Here is a 20573-nt window from a genome sequence, read left to right as displayed (position 1 = left end):
TAACATAAATATTTGTAGTGGGAGAATTATAAACAGGAACAGAGTTGATTAGCTTAGTTTGCAAAATGCTTATTTGACAAAAGGCCTCTTAGAAAGTAATGAATCCTCTGCAAATGATAAAACAATTCATTTAATGGAGTTTGGATATTAAAATCTTTAATGTCTCAACTGCATGATGCACATTTGTGCAGCAGAATTTCCCTTCTGGAGAAGAAACATTTAATTTAGTTTTTAAATTAGTTATAAAGCCGGGCCATAATCTGGCAAACATTATGCACATGAGCAGTTTTCAGGGGCAAGTGTGTGTACCAGGCTCAGTGGGAGGTTCATGGGCAAACATGCATATTCATCTATAGGGGATGGGCATCACTGATGGGTTATATAGCACAATAAAAGGTTCAAGTCCACAAAAACAAGTGATCACTGCCATCAGTGGGTCTAAAGGTGACATATAATCAAGCAGGATAAACTTGTTTAACTGTTTCACCAAATGAGGACAACCTGAGGGGGGGCAGGGGGGTGCTCTGTGCTCAGCCAAGCACAGCAGCAGCTTCAGGGAGGTTACAGCTGGCTCCATGAGCAAATGGTGGGTTTGGAAACCACACTTTGGTGTCTGAGCGTCTCTGCTGGATCACAAGTACCTTTTCTGGTCTCAGCTGTACTTCAAACCCAGCTGAGAGAACATCTTTTACATGGCTGTTTTCCAAGCAGTGGTCTGCAAACCAGCAAGAACTCACCACAAAAAAGTCACCAGCAAACCTAATAGAAGTCACCCCATCCCTCATCATTCTGCTCCTTCATACTTCCATGTGTACATAGGAGGAAGCAAACAAACTGGAGAAGCAACAAAAGTGATGAACATTCAGTGCTCTGACCAGGTTTACTTGTTGCTTGGTAATCCATAAAAATCATCAAACCAGAATGGACAAGGTGGGCCTTGAATTTTCTTCTCCAGTAAAAACAAACAAACAAACAAACAAAAAAACAACAAACAAACCAGAAAAAAAAAAAAAAAGAGAAGAAAAAACCCACAAAAACTAGAAAGGAAGGTTTTAATTTCCTAGGCTGCCAAAAGGTCATTTGAGTGATTTAGCTTGAGAAAAGAGTCTCTGTCTGCTTTACCCCTTGTCAGAAAACCATGTTTTTAGGGCCAAGGGCTGGGGCTTGCTAAGCTCAAGCCTGATTAGAGACTACTAAGACATCTGTCCTGTAATGTTCCACTGAGCACATCGGCTGCGGATCTCCTTCCATCAAAGTCAAGGGTAACTTCCCTACTGATGTAAGTAGCAGCAAGGATGACCTGGTCTGCACATCTTCCTCACTTTAGACCATCATACTGGTAAGAGACATAAAGCAAGGCTGCACCCTTGAGTACCCGTTTAAACACTAATGTAGAACGTGGTAGGAATTTCTAATTTTACCATTCCACACGCTAAGTAATAATAGCAGGGGCAGAGCAGGGCAGTGTCCAGTTTCCTTTTAGTTTTGTTATGCAGTGCAGTATCAAAGAAGCACAAGAGAATTAAGAGCAATACTTAGAGTGGAAGAACCCCAACTTTTTAAGAAAAACTAGAAATTATATTTTGCTAATGTTACTTATCTTAGTAAGTGTTAAACAAACAAAAATCCTTTCAAGATAGCCATGATGTATTTTAGAATAGAAAAATAACCTCTGATATCTTAGCGGAAAGGTTGAATGGAACTAACAGTGCTAATAAAATTTTATTTTTGGTATTAATTTCCACTTATGAAACCTGATTAAAGTGTCTTTCCATACCGGTGTCCAAACACACCTTTAAGCATTTTCTTAAAAATTCTGCTTAGTCAGAGCACACAGAAATTCCAAGCACACAGAAGGTGTCTGCCTCTTATGCTCTTTCTCGCATCAACAAGGCTGCACTAGGAAAGTGAGAACACTTTTTTAACTAATAAAAATGAAGATGACAAGAGCTATCAGACCAGAAAATAGGATACTTTCAATTATTTACACAAACTGCTCAGCACCCTCTAGCAAACAGCTTCAATGCTTTTGAGTAATCATATGCAGGCTTTGAAGGCAGTGGCAATTAGAACACTGGTAGAATGGGCTGCTGCATACATACACACACACACTTATTTCCTAAAGGAAAGCACTGCAGTGTAAACTTACATATATGGAGTAAATAATTCTGAACTTTCAGTCATAGACCAGTTTCTGGCACAGTATTTTACATTTCAATTCAGCTTTGGTCATTAAGGAAGCAGATTTCCTATTTTGATGACAACAAGTAACATTAGCAGGCTTGTAGACCACAATGAAAGCTACTACATCCAGATTATGAAAATCTGGATATACATCAGAAAAAATCATTACAGAGTAGAAGGTAAAACTCTGAGACAAAATAAATCAGAGACAGATCATGACAAGGGCTGTCAGAAGCATTTTGGCATATACTTGGGAGGTGTAGGAGCTTCCCGATACACCAGCAGATTGTGCTGGCACAGATCTTCACACCAACAATGCCAGCAGCACCTTGGGCACTCAGCTCCACCAGGAACTCCATGTCCAGCTTCTCATATGATCTCCAAATTGCCTGAGGTGGGACACAGTCTGTGCAATCAGCTCACACCCTGTGACAGGGTGATGACCTCGGATGGGCTGATGGGGTGGGAGGGTTGGGTAATTCCTTAAAAAGAGACCTTGGCATCACCTTGGGGAAAATATTTGGTTGGGTGGGGGTGCCTTAGTGCCGGAGAGTCTTTACATATGTTAATCCTGAGCAGAGGGATGTCTGCCTTCCTCTAGGCTGGGTTTATGGGGTTGATTTCCCCTTGAGTTAGGCAGGGCTTGCAGTATCTCACTCATCCACCACTTCTCAAAACTTGGTGGTGACACAGGTCCCCTTGGTACCCTCCCATGGTGTTTTTAGGGTATTTATCAGCTCTGTCCACCACTGGCTCTTCAGTGAAAGCTGCACTGGATGACGCAGAGCACTCCTGCTACGCCTGTCACACACTGCAGACCCATTTCAAACATTACTAAAAGACACAGAAGAACCAATTGTGTGTGCGTTTTTAAAGGCAGATGAGAACCCTTACTGATACAGCTTAAGGTGAAGGGGGAATCATCAAAACTTTCTTACATAAAAAAGAAACAACTGTTCTTGTGTTATCAGTCAGGCTGTTCCACACCATGGTTGGGAAGCTCTACACCTGAATGTAAGTAGTTCCAGCCACCCTGGAATTCCATTGCTACTCGGTCCTGAGGGACTACAAGCAGTGGAAATTATGGGTGTGTAAATCCTTACTGCAAAATGCAGTATTTGGTCCCAAAAAGTATGGAAACTATGAGAGAAAAATTACACTTTTCATTAGCAGAAATGTCCCACTCTTTCATCATCTCTGAAAACTGACAAAACTGCTAGTGAAGCTGCAAGTTAAGAAAAGAAACCCCAACCACTACAAGAAGCAGGGCTGCCCACTCAGTGAGCTCCTGATTTGGACACCTCGCAATCTAGAGAAGGGCAAACTTTTCTTAATTACAGAAGTTAATGTTAAATCTCAGTAAAATATTGTCACAATTTTGTGTAAGGTTTGCAATGCAGTGCTCTCCTGTCCTGCACACTGTAAGCACACACAGTAGACAAAGCACATCAATACTATACCAGGCAAGAAAGAATAAAAGTTGAAAACTAACAGGCGCTGGCTGAGGCTGGGCCAGGACGGTGTGGTTTCCAGCTGAAGCCAAAATGGTGTCTGCTCTTACCTGGCCACCTGCAAAAATGATAGGTGCAGAGGCAGGTTTGGGACGGTAGGGGATGGTGGCACCTTTGGGTGGGGACTGCAGACAAAAACACAAAGCAGTCAAAATGCAGAATGAAGCAGAGTTTGTATTAAAAAGATATCTCTCTTTATAAATAGTGGTCACCTCAGACAACAAGGCATGCAGATAACCCAGCCCAACCCACCCTGCCCTCTACCCCATCAGACCAAAGCATGCTAGAGGGCTCCTGTCTGGGCTTCAAGGGAAGAGCTGAGGACCTGAGTGCATGGCCAAAGCAGGAAATGGTGACACCTGTGGTTTCATTACTGCCACTGTCAGATAGAGCTATGAAGCTTCATTAAGCATGTTAAGGCGTGTCAGAAAACATGGGCACACTTTTAAAAATGGTCAATGGTTTGAAAATTATGGGCATTTTCAGCAAGAAAGATTTTTATATACATTATTTTGTGTATTATTTAATCTAAGGGCTAAAAAGCTGCCATCAAAATGGAACTTACTGATCTTATGCAATGACCTGACCCTAAGCAAGCAAAAAGGCTGGTCAGAATTATTTCTATTTTTAACAGGACCTGGATGTTCTCTGCCCTATTCCACATCAGAATAAAATGTGTCTCTTTCAAAATGACTGCAGCTCTGTTGTTGTTCGACAGCATCATGACAGCCTTCGACTGCTAAACCTTGCTGTGAGAGGCTCTCAAACACCAGGAAAAGCAGAGTTTAACAGCCTCTGGAAATCCCTGGCACAGGGAGGGCAGGCAGCACCCCAGGGGAACCCATGGCAATTGACAATTGTTAATAATGTGTTTGAGCATGTCCTGAGTGAGAATGTGCACTCTGGGTGCCCGCTTACCTCCAGCATCACCACGCAGATCTGCTTCACACACTGGATGATGGCGTCGGGAGTGCCGGATATGGTCACTGCGCGCTCCGTCGAGTTGGGCAGCATGTCCCCTGCCACCTGCACCTGGGCTCCTGTGGACTTCAGCAGAGACAGAGCAAAGACACTGTCACTGCCATGCAGGCAATGGCACCTCTCCAGTCATTCACACTGATACAACGGGGTGGGTGCACCCCTAAACTTTTTTGTCTTTTCTTTGCTGGACGTGATAGAGCACGCGTGGAAACTCCTACCCTGGGTGTGGATTTGGCTGCTCAAGCCAGTTCGCCAACACCACCACCCTAGGGAGGTTAGTCCTCAGTAGCCATTAGTGAATCAAACTGCAGCCTGAACATCAGGAGAAGCATCTTAACCCTCTCAAAGACAGACAGTTGCAATGCTGACTAAAACATGAAAAGGGTGAAATGAAGTACTCTTCAATAATAAAAAAATAAAAAAGAAAAAAACCCAATAATTGAAGAAGCTCAGCTAATCAAACAAGTCACTCTTTAATCTACTGATAAATGGCTCTTTAATGTACTGATGGCTGACTTGTGTCTCTTGTTGAAATTTGGGGCTTCCTTATGCTAGATGGTACAGAAGTACTTCTAAATCATAATTAGTGTTGATTAAATATATGCATATAATCAAGTTTTAGCTCATTAATGAACCCAGGAAAGTAATGAGCCACTTTGGGGTTTTTTTGCTGTTTTTTAACTTTGATCTTGGCACTAGTGTGTCTGAGTTAGAAAAAACAAAAAACAAGACAAAACAAAGAAAGAAGAAAATACAGGAGGCCCAAACAACCTTTGACATTATTACACAAACATAGAAGACCTTTCCAGTCAATAGAGAAAAACCCAGGCATCTGATGTTGACTAAGCTCTTTAACATACTGCACGAAAGATCTATTCCTAACTGCTATTGCACTGCAATATCTGGAATTTAAAATACAAGCATTTTCAGGAACCACTGACTTTGCGTCAGTCAGCAAGGAGTTAATTTGTTTTCCTGCTAGTTATACACAACACATGTGTTGTCCTTCTTTCCAAAGACTGATTAATGTACCGATTTTATCTTCTGTACACTAGTGCTGTTTAAGGCCAAAGTATCAATTCTATGTCCTATAACAGACTTTGGAATTTCACCACAATTTGATCAATCCCTCATGCTTTTGTTTTCTTTTTTTTCATAATCTTATCTCAAAAATAGTTCTGTAACCCTACATGTTGTTCCTGGGTGCATGACTGAAGAGGAAAGACCCCTCCTTTTGCACCTGCTCAGTGTGTAAGCAAATTATTTGTTTACCTCTTCAAATTTTAGTGCAATCACAGAAAAAGCTTTAAAAATGTGATGATGAAATTAGACCACATCTTGGGCTGGATGCTCCTTGATTTTCCCCTCTTTCCTGGTATTTGCTTTTTAATGTACATTCCTGGGTATCTGTACATCCAGTGCAAAAGACTGCCAAGTACCAGAGTCATTTATGCATTTACTCCCAGTGCTAAATCTCGTTTATTCTTTGACTTTGGTCATATATCAGTAGCAAGAAACAAGTAATATTTTGTCTATTACCCTTATGCTTAGGAATAAGTGCAGTGTGACTTCTCGCTACATTAGCCTTATCAAAGCATCTGTTTGGCCAAACACTATCCTTTTACTTCCTTGTACCTGACTATAGGCAATTGCTTCTGAAACTATGCTCACCAGGATAATTACTTCAGTCACTTAATTTAACCAGAAGACCAATCTCACCTTTAAAAACCTGTGCTCTGAGCACCATCTCACAGTGCTCTAAGTGAATTTACCAATATTTAATATAAAATTGAAAGTATGGACAGCTGTAAAACCTAGAGGTAAGCACACAGCTCACACTCATGCCTGCTCCGATTTTAACACAACTAAGAAATCAACTTATAAGCTCCATAAAACCTAATTTATTGAATCCACATTTTCAACTTCGTAGAGCCTGTCAAAAGCCTTCTGTTTTGACACAGGCAATTAAAAAAAATGGATCAACATGTTATCTTATTATTCAACACTTCATCCCATGTTGGAATGAATTCAAATTTAGAAGGAATATTGTCACTTCCTCCAGAATAAAAATCCATTTTTCTGAAATATCCTACTCAGATTTTGTCTATATAACTGAGCTTGTACCTGATTTTCTTGTATGAGTGATTACAAACACCAGATCCTTGGCTTGATATGTGCTATATTGTTACAATCATGCATGGAAGAGTTAAAACAGGCACTGTATGGTACTTTTTGCTTTTACTTTTTTTGGTTAGACAAGAAAGTGGCTCCTAGCACACAGAATGAATACCTCCAGTTAAGTCTGGACTAAAAATAAATTCTGCATGTGTTTGGAATGCATCAAATCAGGTCACCTGTGGCCTAGTGACATTAAGGAGAAACAGGGAAGGAGCATGGAAGTCACACTTTCCTAGAAAGTAGATCTGAAATCCCCAGTGCTGCTTGAACTTTTCTCTGACTGTAAGGGTGGTAAGTAATTTGTAAATGGCTGCAACTCTTTAACTTGGGACCTCCTGAATATTGGAGGGCAGGGGTCTATGCTGGGAGAGAAACTTGCAGAGCCATTTGTCACTCTTGCTTTGCTTAACTGTGCATGAAAGACTTTATACATTGCAAAGCTGTTTCTCTATTTCACACACGGTCTTTAGTGTCAAGGGAAGCACAAGTCCAGCTGTGCTGGATCCCCTGCTTCTGCCAGAGCAAGGCTTTTCCAGGTTTTTCAGTAGACATATGCTCATGTTGGTGTGATCAGCAAAGTGCAGTGGGTGATGCTGCCAGGGCACACTGCAGTAGGATGCTGAGCTAACCCATGTCCCCAGCACACATCCCAAGACTTACCTCCCTGATTTCTTTGATTTTGGAGCCTCCTTTTCCTATAAGGGATCCACACTGACTGGCTGGAACGACGAGCCGCAGTGTTACGGGCGGTTTGCTTGTCACCGAGCTGTTTGTCATCGAAGCGTTTATGTCCTGTAATCACATTGTCAGCGAGTGTTAGCGGGGGATTTGTCACTCCTGGTGAGCACTGAAGTGCTCAGAGCAAATGTCCCAGGTCTCTGTGGAGACCTGGGAAGTGTGCCACCAGCTGTGGCTGGTTTTTGTAGTAAGGAAAGCCCACCGCAGCTCTGCTGGTGATACGCTGTAAGCATGAAGCGGTTTGTGCCAGAGGAACTCATCGGATGTCTGGCGTTGTAAGATCCTTGCTGTGGGACCAGAGGGCAGGACTAGTAGGAGGAGGTGGTGTCTGCCATTAGACCAGCCAAAACAAGTGGAAAAGGCAAAGAGGCTTTTGGATTCACAGGCTTCCACAACCTGTTTTGGTCTGTTTTGGTCTCTTTTTCACCACCTCAGTTAGAAATGTACACTGTGTAATACATCTCTACATTTCACATGTCTCTTCGCACATTTGACTCAAAGGGAAACTTAAAAAGAGGAATGACAAACGTGAATAATCGGAAGCAGAGAAAATGAGAAGATTTTGGTAAGTCTTCTGCCGCCCTCTAGATTTAATTCTCTTTTTCAGCAGGTCCATAAATATTTGTAGCATTACACAATTTTTAAAATCTTTAAAATTTTAAAAATTGTGGTCATGTAACCAGAGTACAAAAAGCTCAGCAAAACAGTAATTGCCTGTGTCCAGGTAATGTAACACACATCTGTGTATCCCGCTATCCAGTGAGACTACATACACACTCCCATAAGCACTTCAATACACCACTTGTTGCAAGGTTTAAATTGTTTTAAATATATTTTTGTTTGTTCAAAATCTTGTAGGCAAGAGAAAACGAGCCCTCTAAAGACTTCATCACAGAGGAAAAGATAGAGCTTATCTTTCCACTGATCAGTGGGATGCTTTGAGGGAACTTAGGATGAAAAAATAAAAGCCACAAGCTGCACTGCAGCTGCTCAACAACTCATGAGAATCTCAGAGTGCTTTGGTAACACTAGCTAAGAGCTGAGAAGATTAATCTGTGAAGTGGCATGGCACAACTATTACACTCTCCACATGATATCAAAAGATTAGGACAAGAATGAGAAAATGTGCATTTCCTATTAAGTCATTTATGATGCAACAAGAGCTCCAGCAGACAGAACTGATGTGATTTCCTACGCTTTTAAAGACTATCACTTAAAAAAAAAACAAAAAGTGCCTGTATTGTGCAATCAAGACCCCAAATTATAAAAAAGCCAACCAATAACAAACCTACTCAGCACTACAAGCAATTCTGCACATCTCACTGAACCAGTGTGTGAGACTGGTGACACCAGCACTGATTCCTACAGTACCTCCCCAACTGTGATGACAGCATTCTTCCATCCAAGAAAAGGCTTGGATAAACTTAATTAGCTTAAAAGAGAAGAAAATAAAATCTTGAATGGAACGAATCATTGCTGCATGTGACAAGACAGCTACCAAATCATTCCTCTGCCAGCCAGTAGTAATCCACATTCTGTTTAGTGGCTGTGTCAGTGAGAGATTGCAATCCAAAATAAAGCCAGAAGGATAACAGAATTTTGCAGTACCCATGTATTTGAGATAAAGTTATACTGATTTTTCAGCTGGAAGATGCCATCTCACTGTATCATGTTTGTGTCAGGTGGAGGAACATGTAGGTGAATAATCCTCTTCAGCATGAAACTTAATAATGTCTCCTACTTCCATGTCATATGCAGCCTGACCTCAAAGCCTTCACTGAACTTTCTGCCTTCAAAAGCACTTTGCAGGAACTAGAAGCCACTGTTCTCTTTATTTTGTCCTCATCATTTAAGAAGAGGAAAATCTAAACATGGGGACTCAGCAGCATGGAGTGCATACAGGAATTATTCCAGCTTAAAAACATGACAAAGGAGAAATAAACAGAAAAAAATCCTCTTCAGAACTGCAGGCTTCCAAGTAGGGATGGCTGCAGACTTTCCCACAGAACAGTCATCTTTCTAACTGGGAGATTCCTAGTTATTTAACCTCTAAGCTTTTGTGGCATTGCATCCATTTCTTCAGGGCTCTGGCAGACATTACAGCTGGACCTTGCATGGCTTTCTCCCTGCTTGGTGGGCTGTTCCTCAGCCAAGACAGGCTAACTGGGAGCCTGGAAGTGCTGAAGAGCCAGCATTGTCCCTAGCTCTTGGCATCCCAGGGTCCCAGGGTCATAGCACATATGGCTTCCCAAGACAAGTTAGCCTGGCAGCTCAGAAATCTACCAAACCTCCAAGGACAAAAACATACCAAAATTCTTGTTTTCTTGTTTCAAAGGAAATGTTAAACTGCCCAATTTTCACACCATGGAGGATTCTGTAAGGTGGCTCCTCACTTGGAAATGACCACCAAAGAACTGACCACAGTTTTACTGGCAAGAATTAAAGTTTGGCAAAAAGGCATCACCCTGATGGCTTTTATCACCTTCCTCTTCTCTTCTCCTTCTCCCAAGAGCTGAGCAAGTTCTTCATAGATGTTTACAGAGGAACAAGGATTCCAAAAACCCTTTTCTTATTTATCTGGAGAAGGTGTTTGTCTACGGAGCTGTGCCTGCTGGTTATTCCAGTGCTTAAGTACCATGTGCTTTCAGAGGATTACACAGATTTACAAGCAAAGCTAGAGCTGCCCCACTCACCAGTGAAGTTACAGCTGCATTTTTTTGGGTCCCAGCCATCAGTCCAAAAATGACTGAACTAAAATGTCCCCTCTTGCAATTCCAGCGGTCTGCCAGGGTTAGTGTCATTTTCTAATAACTCTCTCCCCTGAGGTGAACACTTTAGGTATTTATGTAAATACCTACTTAGCTTGTAAATTCATCATAAGACTGGTGTAAAAGCAACTTCCATTAGGAAGGTTGTCAAAGCAGAATTATCTAAGGCTACAGAGCAACCACAAGACAAACGCAACCTGTCTCATTTTTCTATCTATCTGACACATTTTGAGATTTTTACTAACATTAGAAAAGCATTCTAGGACTTCCTAGACTTGCATATCTCCAGGTATACAGCTGCAGGGTGGAAATTAAGGGTCCAAGGTCTTTATGTGGGCATGCATACCCAATACCAAAAAGATCCCTCAAAGCAGCAGTCTCACACATGCATCTTTTTTCTTCTGTTTCAACACAGCTGCACTAACCAGAGCTGGATTGAATTTTTTAAATGGCTGAAGAAACCACCAGCAAAAAGATATATGCATGAAAAATAGCTCTTGGTAGCTAGCTAATTTGTAATTTCTGAAACAGCACTTTATTTTGCCTCCAGAGGGTTAGCATTACCTTATTTTATTGGCAGGAAGATTTATAGGAAACCTAACTGATTATATATATAATGCATTATGTATACAATATGTACTATACATACATATTTCTTTACTGCTGTTCTTTTAAATATACCATAAACTAATTATGTTAAAACTAAATACAGATATTTCAGAGCAGTACTTGATCTGCAGGGAATGCCAATTCTCCTTTGCTAATGCTCATATAGAGAGCCCAGCCAACCCTCTAAAACCTGCAAGTGCAAATAAGTGCAAAATCCAGCCAGATGCCTGAATTTCAGCTTTCTTTCCCTATTGCTATCTACAGCACTTTCAAAGACTACATTGTGTTGGGTGGTGGGCTGGGGATCTGATGCTGTGCAGTGTTTGATGTTTGTATGAAAAATGCAGCATTATTTTCCTGGGTACTCATTTTGGTGGTAACTGGCAGGGATTATCTGTGCTAACGATTCTCTCAGCATTTTACAGGATGAGGAACATGTTTTTCCCATAGAAAGCAGGGACACTGCTCTCTCCAGGATTCTCTGGACTGGAGGGTATGGCACTGTACACCAAGCTACTTCTAAACTAGAAGAAACAGGGATTGGTCCATGATGAGTAGGAGATGAAGAGGAGAAAGAGAAGACAATAAGAGGTTTCAAAATTGGGTTAGACAGAGTTACTCATGTGGTTCTGCACGCTTAAACCTCAAAATCATTATTATTTCATTAATAACTGGCATAAACCCCCCCAAGCTTTCTTATAAAATGTGCCATGCCACAAAAATAAGACATTTTATCAACATGCTGAAAATCTGGAGTATCACACAGGAAGATCTGAAAACCCATGATGGATTGAAAAAATATAAATGGGATTAACACTTGCAGTGTTAAAAAAAATGTAATTTGTCTGGAGCTTGACAAGAATGCTTGCAATACTGAAGAGGTGAAAACACCTGAGCAGGAGCTGGGGACACCCACCAGGCAAAGCACGGGTGTGTGCAAAGCATCACATTAGTAGGAGGTGAGGCATTTCCAGCAGTGGCAGGGATATGACAGCATGATAAATAGGACTGGGGACTGTTAATTCCATTAAATAAGCCTTTGTGGAACTTCATTTGCAAGCTGTCCATAATTAACACAGACATTTAACATAATACGTACTGGAAAAAGGTGGAAAGGGACTACTAGAGTCATGAGAGGGCAGGGAATGCACCCTCTGAAAGACTGTGCTTGGATCACTCTCTGGCAAAAGCAAGGGTGTGCAAGGATAAAATCAGTTTCTAATTATATATCTAGAAAGAGAATCCTCAGGGAGGGAAAGGCAAGAATTATCTAAACTAATGGCCAGTGATGGCATAGAAACAAAGCTGCATGAACTGCTAATGAATAAATTCAGGTGAGGACTGAAAAGAAGGTGTCTAATTATCAGAGACCTGAAGATGTGGACATCAGGAAATATAAAAAAATCAAACTAGTTTTTGATCATGCTGTGAAATTGCAAGTTCAAGACATACAGTTGATTCTAGAAGACAACTACATGTGGTGACTTATGAGCTCTCTTCTGGCTGTGTTGCTTGAACAATTGCCATGTGTAAATCAAGGCACATGTTGACAATTCTCATCAATGCCACCATCTCCCTGTGCTATGGGGAGATGTGGAGACTAACCATGCTGACTTGGAGAAATAAGAACTCTAAAGAAAGGGATTAGCATGCCTCTAATTTAATCTATTCTGGAGAGACCCTGCCCTTTGCCTCTGCTGCAGGTGACTCAGTCTACCTGTCTGCAAGCTCCTCCACTAGGAAAAGGTGAACTGATTCCTGCAGGGGCATCTGCCTCTCCAGAGAGGGCAGGAGAGTTGCTGGGACTAGACATATGATCTTCAAAATTAGAGGGAGTTAAATCGTCTCCAGAGTGACCAGGGCTCATGTTCTGTACTCTGTTGCCTTTTCTGTGAGGTTCTCCATTAAAATGGTGACCGAATTTAATTGGAGCTGGTCCATGGAACTGAAGGAAATCTCAGCAATTTAGATATATATGTTCACAGAACACTTAGTCTACAGTGAATTGAGCTCCTGCCTTACTTACTCTGAGTGCCTTTAATTTAATTGGTTTTAAAAGACAAGGCTTAAATGTGGTAATGGGTAATCATATAGTTTGTTTAAAAAAAAAAAAATTCTAGTTAAATGAGTTATATATTAATTTTGACATATATAACATTTACACCAATACCAACTGGATTCATACAAAAACAAAATTTAAAAGTTAGGCAATTATTCTTTTCAAATCAAACCCACAATGGGAATATAATTTTTCCAAGACATTTTTCCTACCATTAGCACACATTACTAGAAGCAATTGCTTTTCCCTGAAGCCTCCAAAAAGCAAAAGAAATGATCAAACATCTTGTAAATTGACCTATTATTTTTCTTCAGCATTGCTGCCAAAAGCATTTATAAAAATACAACCACTTTCATTGCTATTAAATAGAACATTAAACAAATCCTATTTAACATTAAAGCAAACATGAGAAAATTCAGTGTTTGTATTTCAACTTGAAGAGAGGAAAAAATAATATTTGCTTACCTCTTCAAATTTTAGTGCAATCATAGAAAAAGCTTTAAAAATTGCATCTGTTGGGCCTGTTATTGTCACAATTCTCTCTGGACAAGTGCCTTCTGAAATATTGATTCGAGCACCACTCTGTCAAAAGGAACAAATATTTTTCAAAGTTATGCTTCCCAGGGAGCAAACAAAGTAGGATTAGGGATATAATTTGGGAAGGAATACCTTGAGGCATCTAATTTTCTCCCCTACAACTGCAGCCCCAACATTGTATAATTTCACATAAACTGATCACATTCCAAAAATTCATGTAACTGCGGGAAGCCGGATTCTGTCTGGGTAAGTACTTATGCAGCCTTCTTTGCAGTATGCAAATAACACCTCTGTAACTCAAAGTTGCAAATAACTGCATAATCAAGTCTCTTCCCTTCCTTCTTGCAGGATTAACCTTAAGCAGGACTGGAGCTGCAGAACTTAAGAGAAGGTGGTTGTCTCCAAGGAGCACCAGCATTTCCCAGGCATAATGCACCTCTCTGGTTTGGAGCCCCAAAGGCAGGGCCTAGCCTCTCTGCGTCTCTCCTGGGGCTTTGCTTTGCACTGTGGAGAAGGCTCCTTGTAGATGTGCCTCATGTGAAGGCAGCCAGTCAATATGCAATGAGCATCCCTTTAAAGGAGTAGTGGTAGGACAGGAAACACCAACAGCACTGTGTCCTTATGGCAAGGAGCCTGTTGGAAGGAGTTAGAAAACCAGAAGTCTCATAGAGAAGCCAGGCTGGCTCTCAACTATACTCTGTGGCAGTGTAGAGAAAACGTCTCAACCAGGAGTTTTTATATATTTAGAAATTTATATATCTTTTAATATATATTTAAGAGGATCTTTAGTGTAGGTAATGATCAAATTTGGTTCAGGAAAGAGCCACCCTATGCATTCTCTGCAGTTTCTGTCCTGGAAATGTGTTAATGGAGCCTAACAAGTCTCTGGGGCCTCAACTCACCCACAGGCACTGACCTTCTTGGGGATCAGGGCCTGAAGCAAATGTGAGACAGGTTGGGTTAGTTTGGCCCTTTGCCTGCAGGGTCACCACACAGCTGCTGATGTGCTGTGTCCCACCCCTTATTCACGCCATGCTGCTGCTCTACTGCAAGAGACTGTATTTTCCCATATGACAGCACCCCCACATTACATGAAAAAAACCAAGGCTCAACACTACAGACAGAAAAATTTTCCTGCCACAGACCTGGGAAAAGAACTGAGGGTTCTGTACTTTTCTTTAGGCCTGAAGTTGTCTCTGACATTTCTTCAATGACAGAATTGTCTCTGACATTTCCCCAAAGACAGAGCTGTATTTCACACCATAAAGATGGTGTGCACCCTGACACATCTGCCAGAGAAGTCAAAATAAAAGTTGCATTTTGCTTTTAAAGAAGTACTGAAAAGGCAGTCATTTAAAGAGGGACCAAGTTATAATCATGTGGAGATACAGCCTCTTAGTCCTGTGCTGATATAAAGATGCATAAAATTCCATTATTTAAAAAAAAAATAAAAAAAAAAAAAAATTAAAGTGTCTTCTGACCTCATATACATGACAGCAGGGGTTCAGGATTGGAAGAACATTTTATATTTATCTTGAAAGACAGACCAAGGATCATAGGTATTCTCTAAGATGTTTTACTCAGAAGTCAGGAGCACTCTCCAATGATGGCTTCACTTCTGTGCACACAATTGATATACAAAGATATCTGCTCATGAGCATAATTAATAATTAAACTAAAATGTGTTTAATCATGTCCTGGGGTGACTTTATGATGCTTGTATCCCCAGTCACCTTTTTATGTTACATATTAAGTTCTGCACCTTTAAGACTGACTCTGAAAGTGAAGAGGGGGAAGAAGAAGCACACAGTTTGTGTTCAGAAAGAGCACTCACTCCCCCGCATCCTGCTCAGGATTCTGTTTTCTGCAGCATGGACAGACAGAGGGACAGAGCTCTCCTTTGCTTTTAGTTAGTTTTTAGCTGGCTGAGGCAGAGAAGTTCCCTGAACTGTTTTTTTTCCTTTTTCCTTGGATCTGTTCAAACCTGCTCTGGACTGAAAACCCAGACAAACCCCAGGAGCTCACTCCTGTGGCACCCTGGGGCTTGGGCCTCAGCACTTCCCAGCAGCAGAGAGACCGAGCGAGCCGAGCTACACCGCATGAAAAGGACTTTTCTGGATTTGCCATCTCTTCAAACAGTGAGAGGTTTTATTGTTTAATGTTATTCAATTTCTGTTAAATAAACAGTTTTTTCCACTTTCCTCCACGGAAATATTTTTTTCCAAACCAGTTGGGGGAGGGGCCATTTGAATTGCTTTCTGGAGGGACCCCATTTGGAGGTTTTCTCCCAAATTTGCCCTAAACCAGGACAATCAACCATTAAGTTTACCTGGTATATTGGAAACATTTTTTTCTTACCTTTTTTTTCTTTAAGTCTTAGCAAACATGTGAAAACAGATGAAAATGTCACCAAAAAAGGAGCTCAGAACTCAGTCAGCCTGACAATGAAATCTCTATTGTGTATATTTAAAGATGGATGTCTGCAATTTTCTTTACTAAAATACTTTGACATTTCCCTGCCACAGACCTTCTGTCAGAGTAGAAAACAACAAAGCAGCTGACACAGTAATGTACTGCACTTTACTAGAACTAAACCAACTTTTCTTGAGGCATCCGCTATGCACTGCACTCCTAAAGTTTTAAACAGTAGAATTTTGACTTATACTTTTACCAGTTGCTTCAAAGTAGAAAAATTACATGAATCTCCAGGAAGGATGTGCTGTCTTGCAGGACCAGTGTGGGTGTGTAGCCTCCACCTGAGCACACTCCTCTGAACACAGCACAACTTGCTCTGTGGCAGGGAAAGAAGCCTGCAGACACTGGGGAATCTGAGGTTTATGCAGTGCCCTGTTTTAATCTTTTTGTGTCTTCAGCCTTTTCAAAGGATGCAAATGGCAGGTATGCAGGTCTGCTCTGACCACATCCTACTCACAGCTGTAAAATGAGGAAAAGCTAAGGCTTTGCCAAGACATGGCAGAGAGATGCTCTGACTCCAGCTCTGCTGAAGCTTGTGCCTACCCTCAAACCTGACGTGCATCAGTCTAATGCTTGGTTTCAGATTTTTGGAAACTACCAGGAGGTCAAGTCATGTGCAGGACTGATGCTGGTATGTTAATGAAAGATACACGGTTCTGATGCACAGACCCATGCTGCGAGCTGCTCCCGAGATAAGGCAGCAGCAGGCACATCGCTATGGGAATGGAAGACTCCAGACTGCTGAGGAGATAAGGAGGTTACATTAACAACAATGTTTAATTTAGGCCAGCATATTTATACCCCACCGCTTGCGAAGAATGGGGATGTAAAACGATCTGCCCACTTGATGGCAGCATCGGTCTGTGCACATGCTGAACTCACTGTTCTCTGAGCTGGAAAGGAAGGCAAGTGAAGACATCAAAACTTGTCTTACCTCCTCCCTCATCTTCTTCACTGTCTCACCTTTCTGTTAAAGAAACATAAAAAAACCCGTTAGCCTGGGCTAAGAAAAGAGAACTGATATACAATAGTTTGACATGGATATAAATAAAGTTATTTTCTGACCTTTCCGATAATGCTTCCAACCTCCTGAAACAGAAAAAAAAGAGACACCGTGAATGATACGATTTGTTACAGAAGAGCATTTGTGCTGCTCCTAAGCTATTTCACTATCATTATTTCAAAGCTTCAGTGTGAAACATAGCTCCCTTCCATTGTTGCTGTATACAAATATGCCATGTTAGATACAAAGGGATGCACTAAAAATGCAGCTTTGCAGCCAACTGGTTGTGCAAGAAAAACACCTTTAACAGAAACCAACCTCGTGGTTACAGATCAATCGTGCTACTATAAACACAGACAAATCCCTATCAGGGAATGAAAAGTTAAGAAATAACAGAACTGCACAATCTACTGGAGAAAATGAGATGTAATACAAGCATCAAAATAATTGCTGGTTTCTCCAAGGGCATGCATTTACCCTCCTTACGCCTTGTAATAGTGAGAACTGAATTTCCGCGCTAGCAAGTCTTATTGTGTAAACACCTGGTGGCCTGTCTTAATCTCCCTGTTAAGCACTTAGAGAACAATAATTGCTAATCACTTTTTAGGGATTTGGGAATTTATACTGGGCTCCCACAGTCTTCCATGAAAGGAAAGACTGAGTGTGGCTGTGAACATACAGTAGGGGAACAATGTGGCAGTTCTGGCAACATTGCAAGGGTTAAAAGCTTGGTGAATAAAACCAACAGGTGGCAAAAATGAAACCATTAACACTAAAATTAATAGTCTGGACATATTACCCATGTCATGCAGCTGTGACATCAGACTGAAAATCATGTGATGGAGAGACCAGTTAAAGGAAAATAAACTCCTCTCCTATACTAAGAAATTGTGAAAGCTATTTCCACAGCTAAAGACTGCCTCAGATGGTTGAGCTGTCCCAGATGTATGATACACCATTTCTCTCCACTTCAGTGTGATCCATCCTGGAACACAGTCCAAAGCATAGAATTTTTGAAATTTTTGTCCTCCAATGCTCTATCCAGTGATGGACTCATGATAAAGTGGTACTGACTTCACTCTGCAGGAAAGAGCTACCTGCAGTGACCTTGAGTTATTTTTGCCAGTTGTTTATAAGCTCATAACACGAAGCTGTTTGTGCCTGCAACTCCTCACATCCTGCTCACAAGACATGAAGACTTCAGTGAGAAGTTACCTATTTCAATGAACTCTGGCAAACCATTCCTTTGTGCTCTCTGCAAGTCTGCACATAATACCAGACTGAGGGGAAGAGTCAACACTGCTGGACAGGCTAGAAAACTGGGCTGAGAGAATCCTCAGGGAGTAGAACAAAGTCATATGAAAAGCCCCATGTCTGCGATAGGAAAAGCCGATGCAGCAGCACAAACTGGACAAAAACTTGCTACCTTAAAACCGACTTTGCAGAGAAAGTCCTGAGGGTCCTAACTCAGGACTTCAACATAAATAAATGAGTACATCAGTAGTGCACCCCTGACCAATCAAAAGCTGGACTATATTAGCAGGAGTGTAGGCAGCAGGCTAGGGCAAATGGCTCTTGTCCTCTTCTGTGAGACCATGCTTGGAGGATTGTGGCCTGTTTTGGACTCCTAGTACAAGACAGACAAGGACACACTGAGGTGAATTCAATGCAGGGACACCAAGCTGAGCACGTGAGAAGAGGCTGACAAACTACATCTGTTCTTAAGAAGAAAACACTTGACAGGGCAGTCTCATTGCAGTGTACAATAAGGAAAACAAGCTACAGTAAAGAATTCCTACTCAATGTGAGGAAAAAGAATTGCTGGATGGCTGGACATTGAAAGAGGCACCCAGAGAATCATCATCCTTAAAGATGTCAGAACCCAGCTTGGGCAAGGCCCTGCATAATCTGCTCCAAAGCAATGTGTTTCACTCAGGAGGTCAGACTGGAGGCCTTTGAGGGTCCCTTTCAACTTTCATCAGTCTGTGATTCTTCAGTCATAGCCTTATACCCACTGAAGTCAATGCCTTATTAGCCACAAGTTCCTCAGGCCTGTGAGGCCCCTTCTCAGGTTTATTTTCAAACTGTGTTTTTCCTATTTCCTACTTCCCTTTTTTATTTCTCTTCCAACTGCTCTTTCAAGATGCCAATCTCCACTCTTGTACACACTGAGAACAGATATTGTCCAGACAGGAGCTGCAAATTTTCCAGTGGTATCTGCTTTACAAACCTACAGTTCTTCTGGCCAATGTAGAATAGACCTTTACACTTCATAAAGCCGTGTGTTTTTGGCAAAGCTGCTTGTGTCCATTTGGGACTGTGAGATATCTGCACCTCTGTACATACAATGCAGGGAAGCAACTCTGTGAGAATGGCAATGAAAGGGCTCACTGTAGTTTTCTGTCTTGTAACTAAATTATTGCAATATTCTCTTCTTATGTGGGTTTATGTCACATCTTTTCCTGCGGCTGAGACAGCCATAACAGCATGCTGTATAGGTTATCAAATGAGATGCAGCTTTTTTTGTTAGCAGTGACACAAATCTGGGACACCCATTCCCCCAGATTTTTGAGATCTTTCTATTTTTATATTATTGTAACTCTGCCAATCTGCCAGTAATTGCTGAATTGGCAGTACGGGGAGCAAGGCTCTCAGTGATGACAAGCCTTGGGAATCTCTCATGTCCAGTAGTTCCTATCTGATTACTTAGCACATCTAGCAGTTTTATCTTAAAAACTTCTTCCATTCTTCTCAGTTCCAGCTTTCAGAAATAATTACGTTCATAAAACAAATTCTTAGGAGGTAGAAGGACCTTTTGCTAGGGGTGAGAGCATTTCCATTTCAGTTGCTATGGGCAAGCATATTTCAGTCCGTGGTACACCTTCAGGTTTTGTACACCTGAAGTTTCATTAGAATATGTAGGCCTGGTCTTGAACCTCCAAGGCTCTGTCAGTATAATACACATTCTGTCCCAATCCATTTGATCATCCTGGGTCTTCATGAGAGATGCTGTTCTTTCAGAAATGCATGGATGGGTCATGGGCAATAAATGAAAAAATATCTTCCTTGGAAATAGGAAAACATACTTTGCTTTAGGAACAGAAAAGCAATGTACTGTTTATAGCATTGGTAAAAAAAGATGGTGCACTACCAACAGGAAATTAGGAGTATTTAAACAAGCAAAGAAGAGCATAAAATAAAAAGATTCTCAAGCTGCTTCACTGAATTCTCTGTGAGCCTTGCTTTATATTTCAGCAGGCACAAGAATTCTACATGACCGATCATCACCTTGTAATTTATTAACAAAGAGTACAAGCTGCCAAATAAATGAGTGAAGGAACTGTGTGAATACCACTGAGAAAATAGTATTTCAGTAAGACTGGTGACCAGTTCCCTGGAACATGCTAGCAAATGTTACTGCAATCATATGGAGTACTTCAAATTCTCCCCCTCATCAAAGGGTGACTTTAGAACTTATTCTCTAAGCCAGTTTCAAAACATTCAAGCCAATGCCACCTCTCCGTCCACCC

At 41.2% G+C, this 20573-nt stretch overlaps 1 protein-coding gene across 11 annotated transcripts in view; it reads right to left on the bottom strand.

The window, feature by feature from the left end:
• The window catches only part of LOC131575231 (poly(rC)-binding protein 3-like), a 140391-nt gene that overhangs the window by 30662 nt on the left and 89156 nt on the right, over positions 1-20573 (bottom strand). For all 11 annotated transcript variants that reach the window (XM_058830370.1, XM_058830378.1, XM_058830367.1 and 8 more), the window contains exons 3-8: positions 17106-17129; positions 16975-17007; positions 13494-13610; positions 7515-7646; positions 4614-4742; positions 3677-3820 (exon numbers count right to left, since the gene is read on the bottom strand). In XM_058830370.1, the coding sequence (XP_058686353.1) occupies positions 3677-3820; positions 4614-4742; positions 7515-7646; positions 13494-13610; positions 16975-17007; positions 17106-17129 (579 nt within the window). The remainder of the gene's footprint in view (positions 1-3676; positions 3821-4613; positions 4743-7514; positions 7647-13493; positions 13611-16974; positions 17008-17105; positions 17130-20573) is intronic.

Source organism: Poecile atricapillus, chromosome 2 (genome assembly GCF_030490865.1).
Source record: "Poecile atricapillus isolate bPoeAtr1 chromosome 2, bPoeAtr1.hap1, whole genome shotgun sequence".
NCBI classification, from domain to species: domain Eukaryota; kingdom Metazoa; phylum Chordata; class Aves; order Passeriformes; family Paridae; genus Poecile; species Poecile atricapillus.
This window is presented reverse-complemented; position numbering and strand designations above follow the sequence as displayed.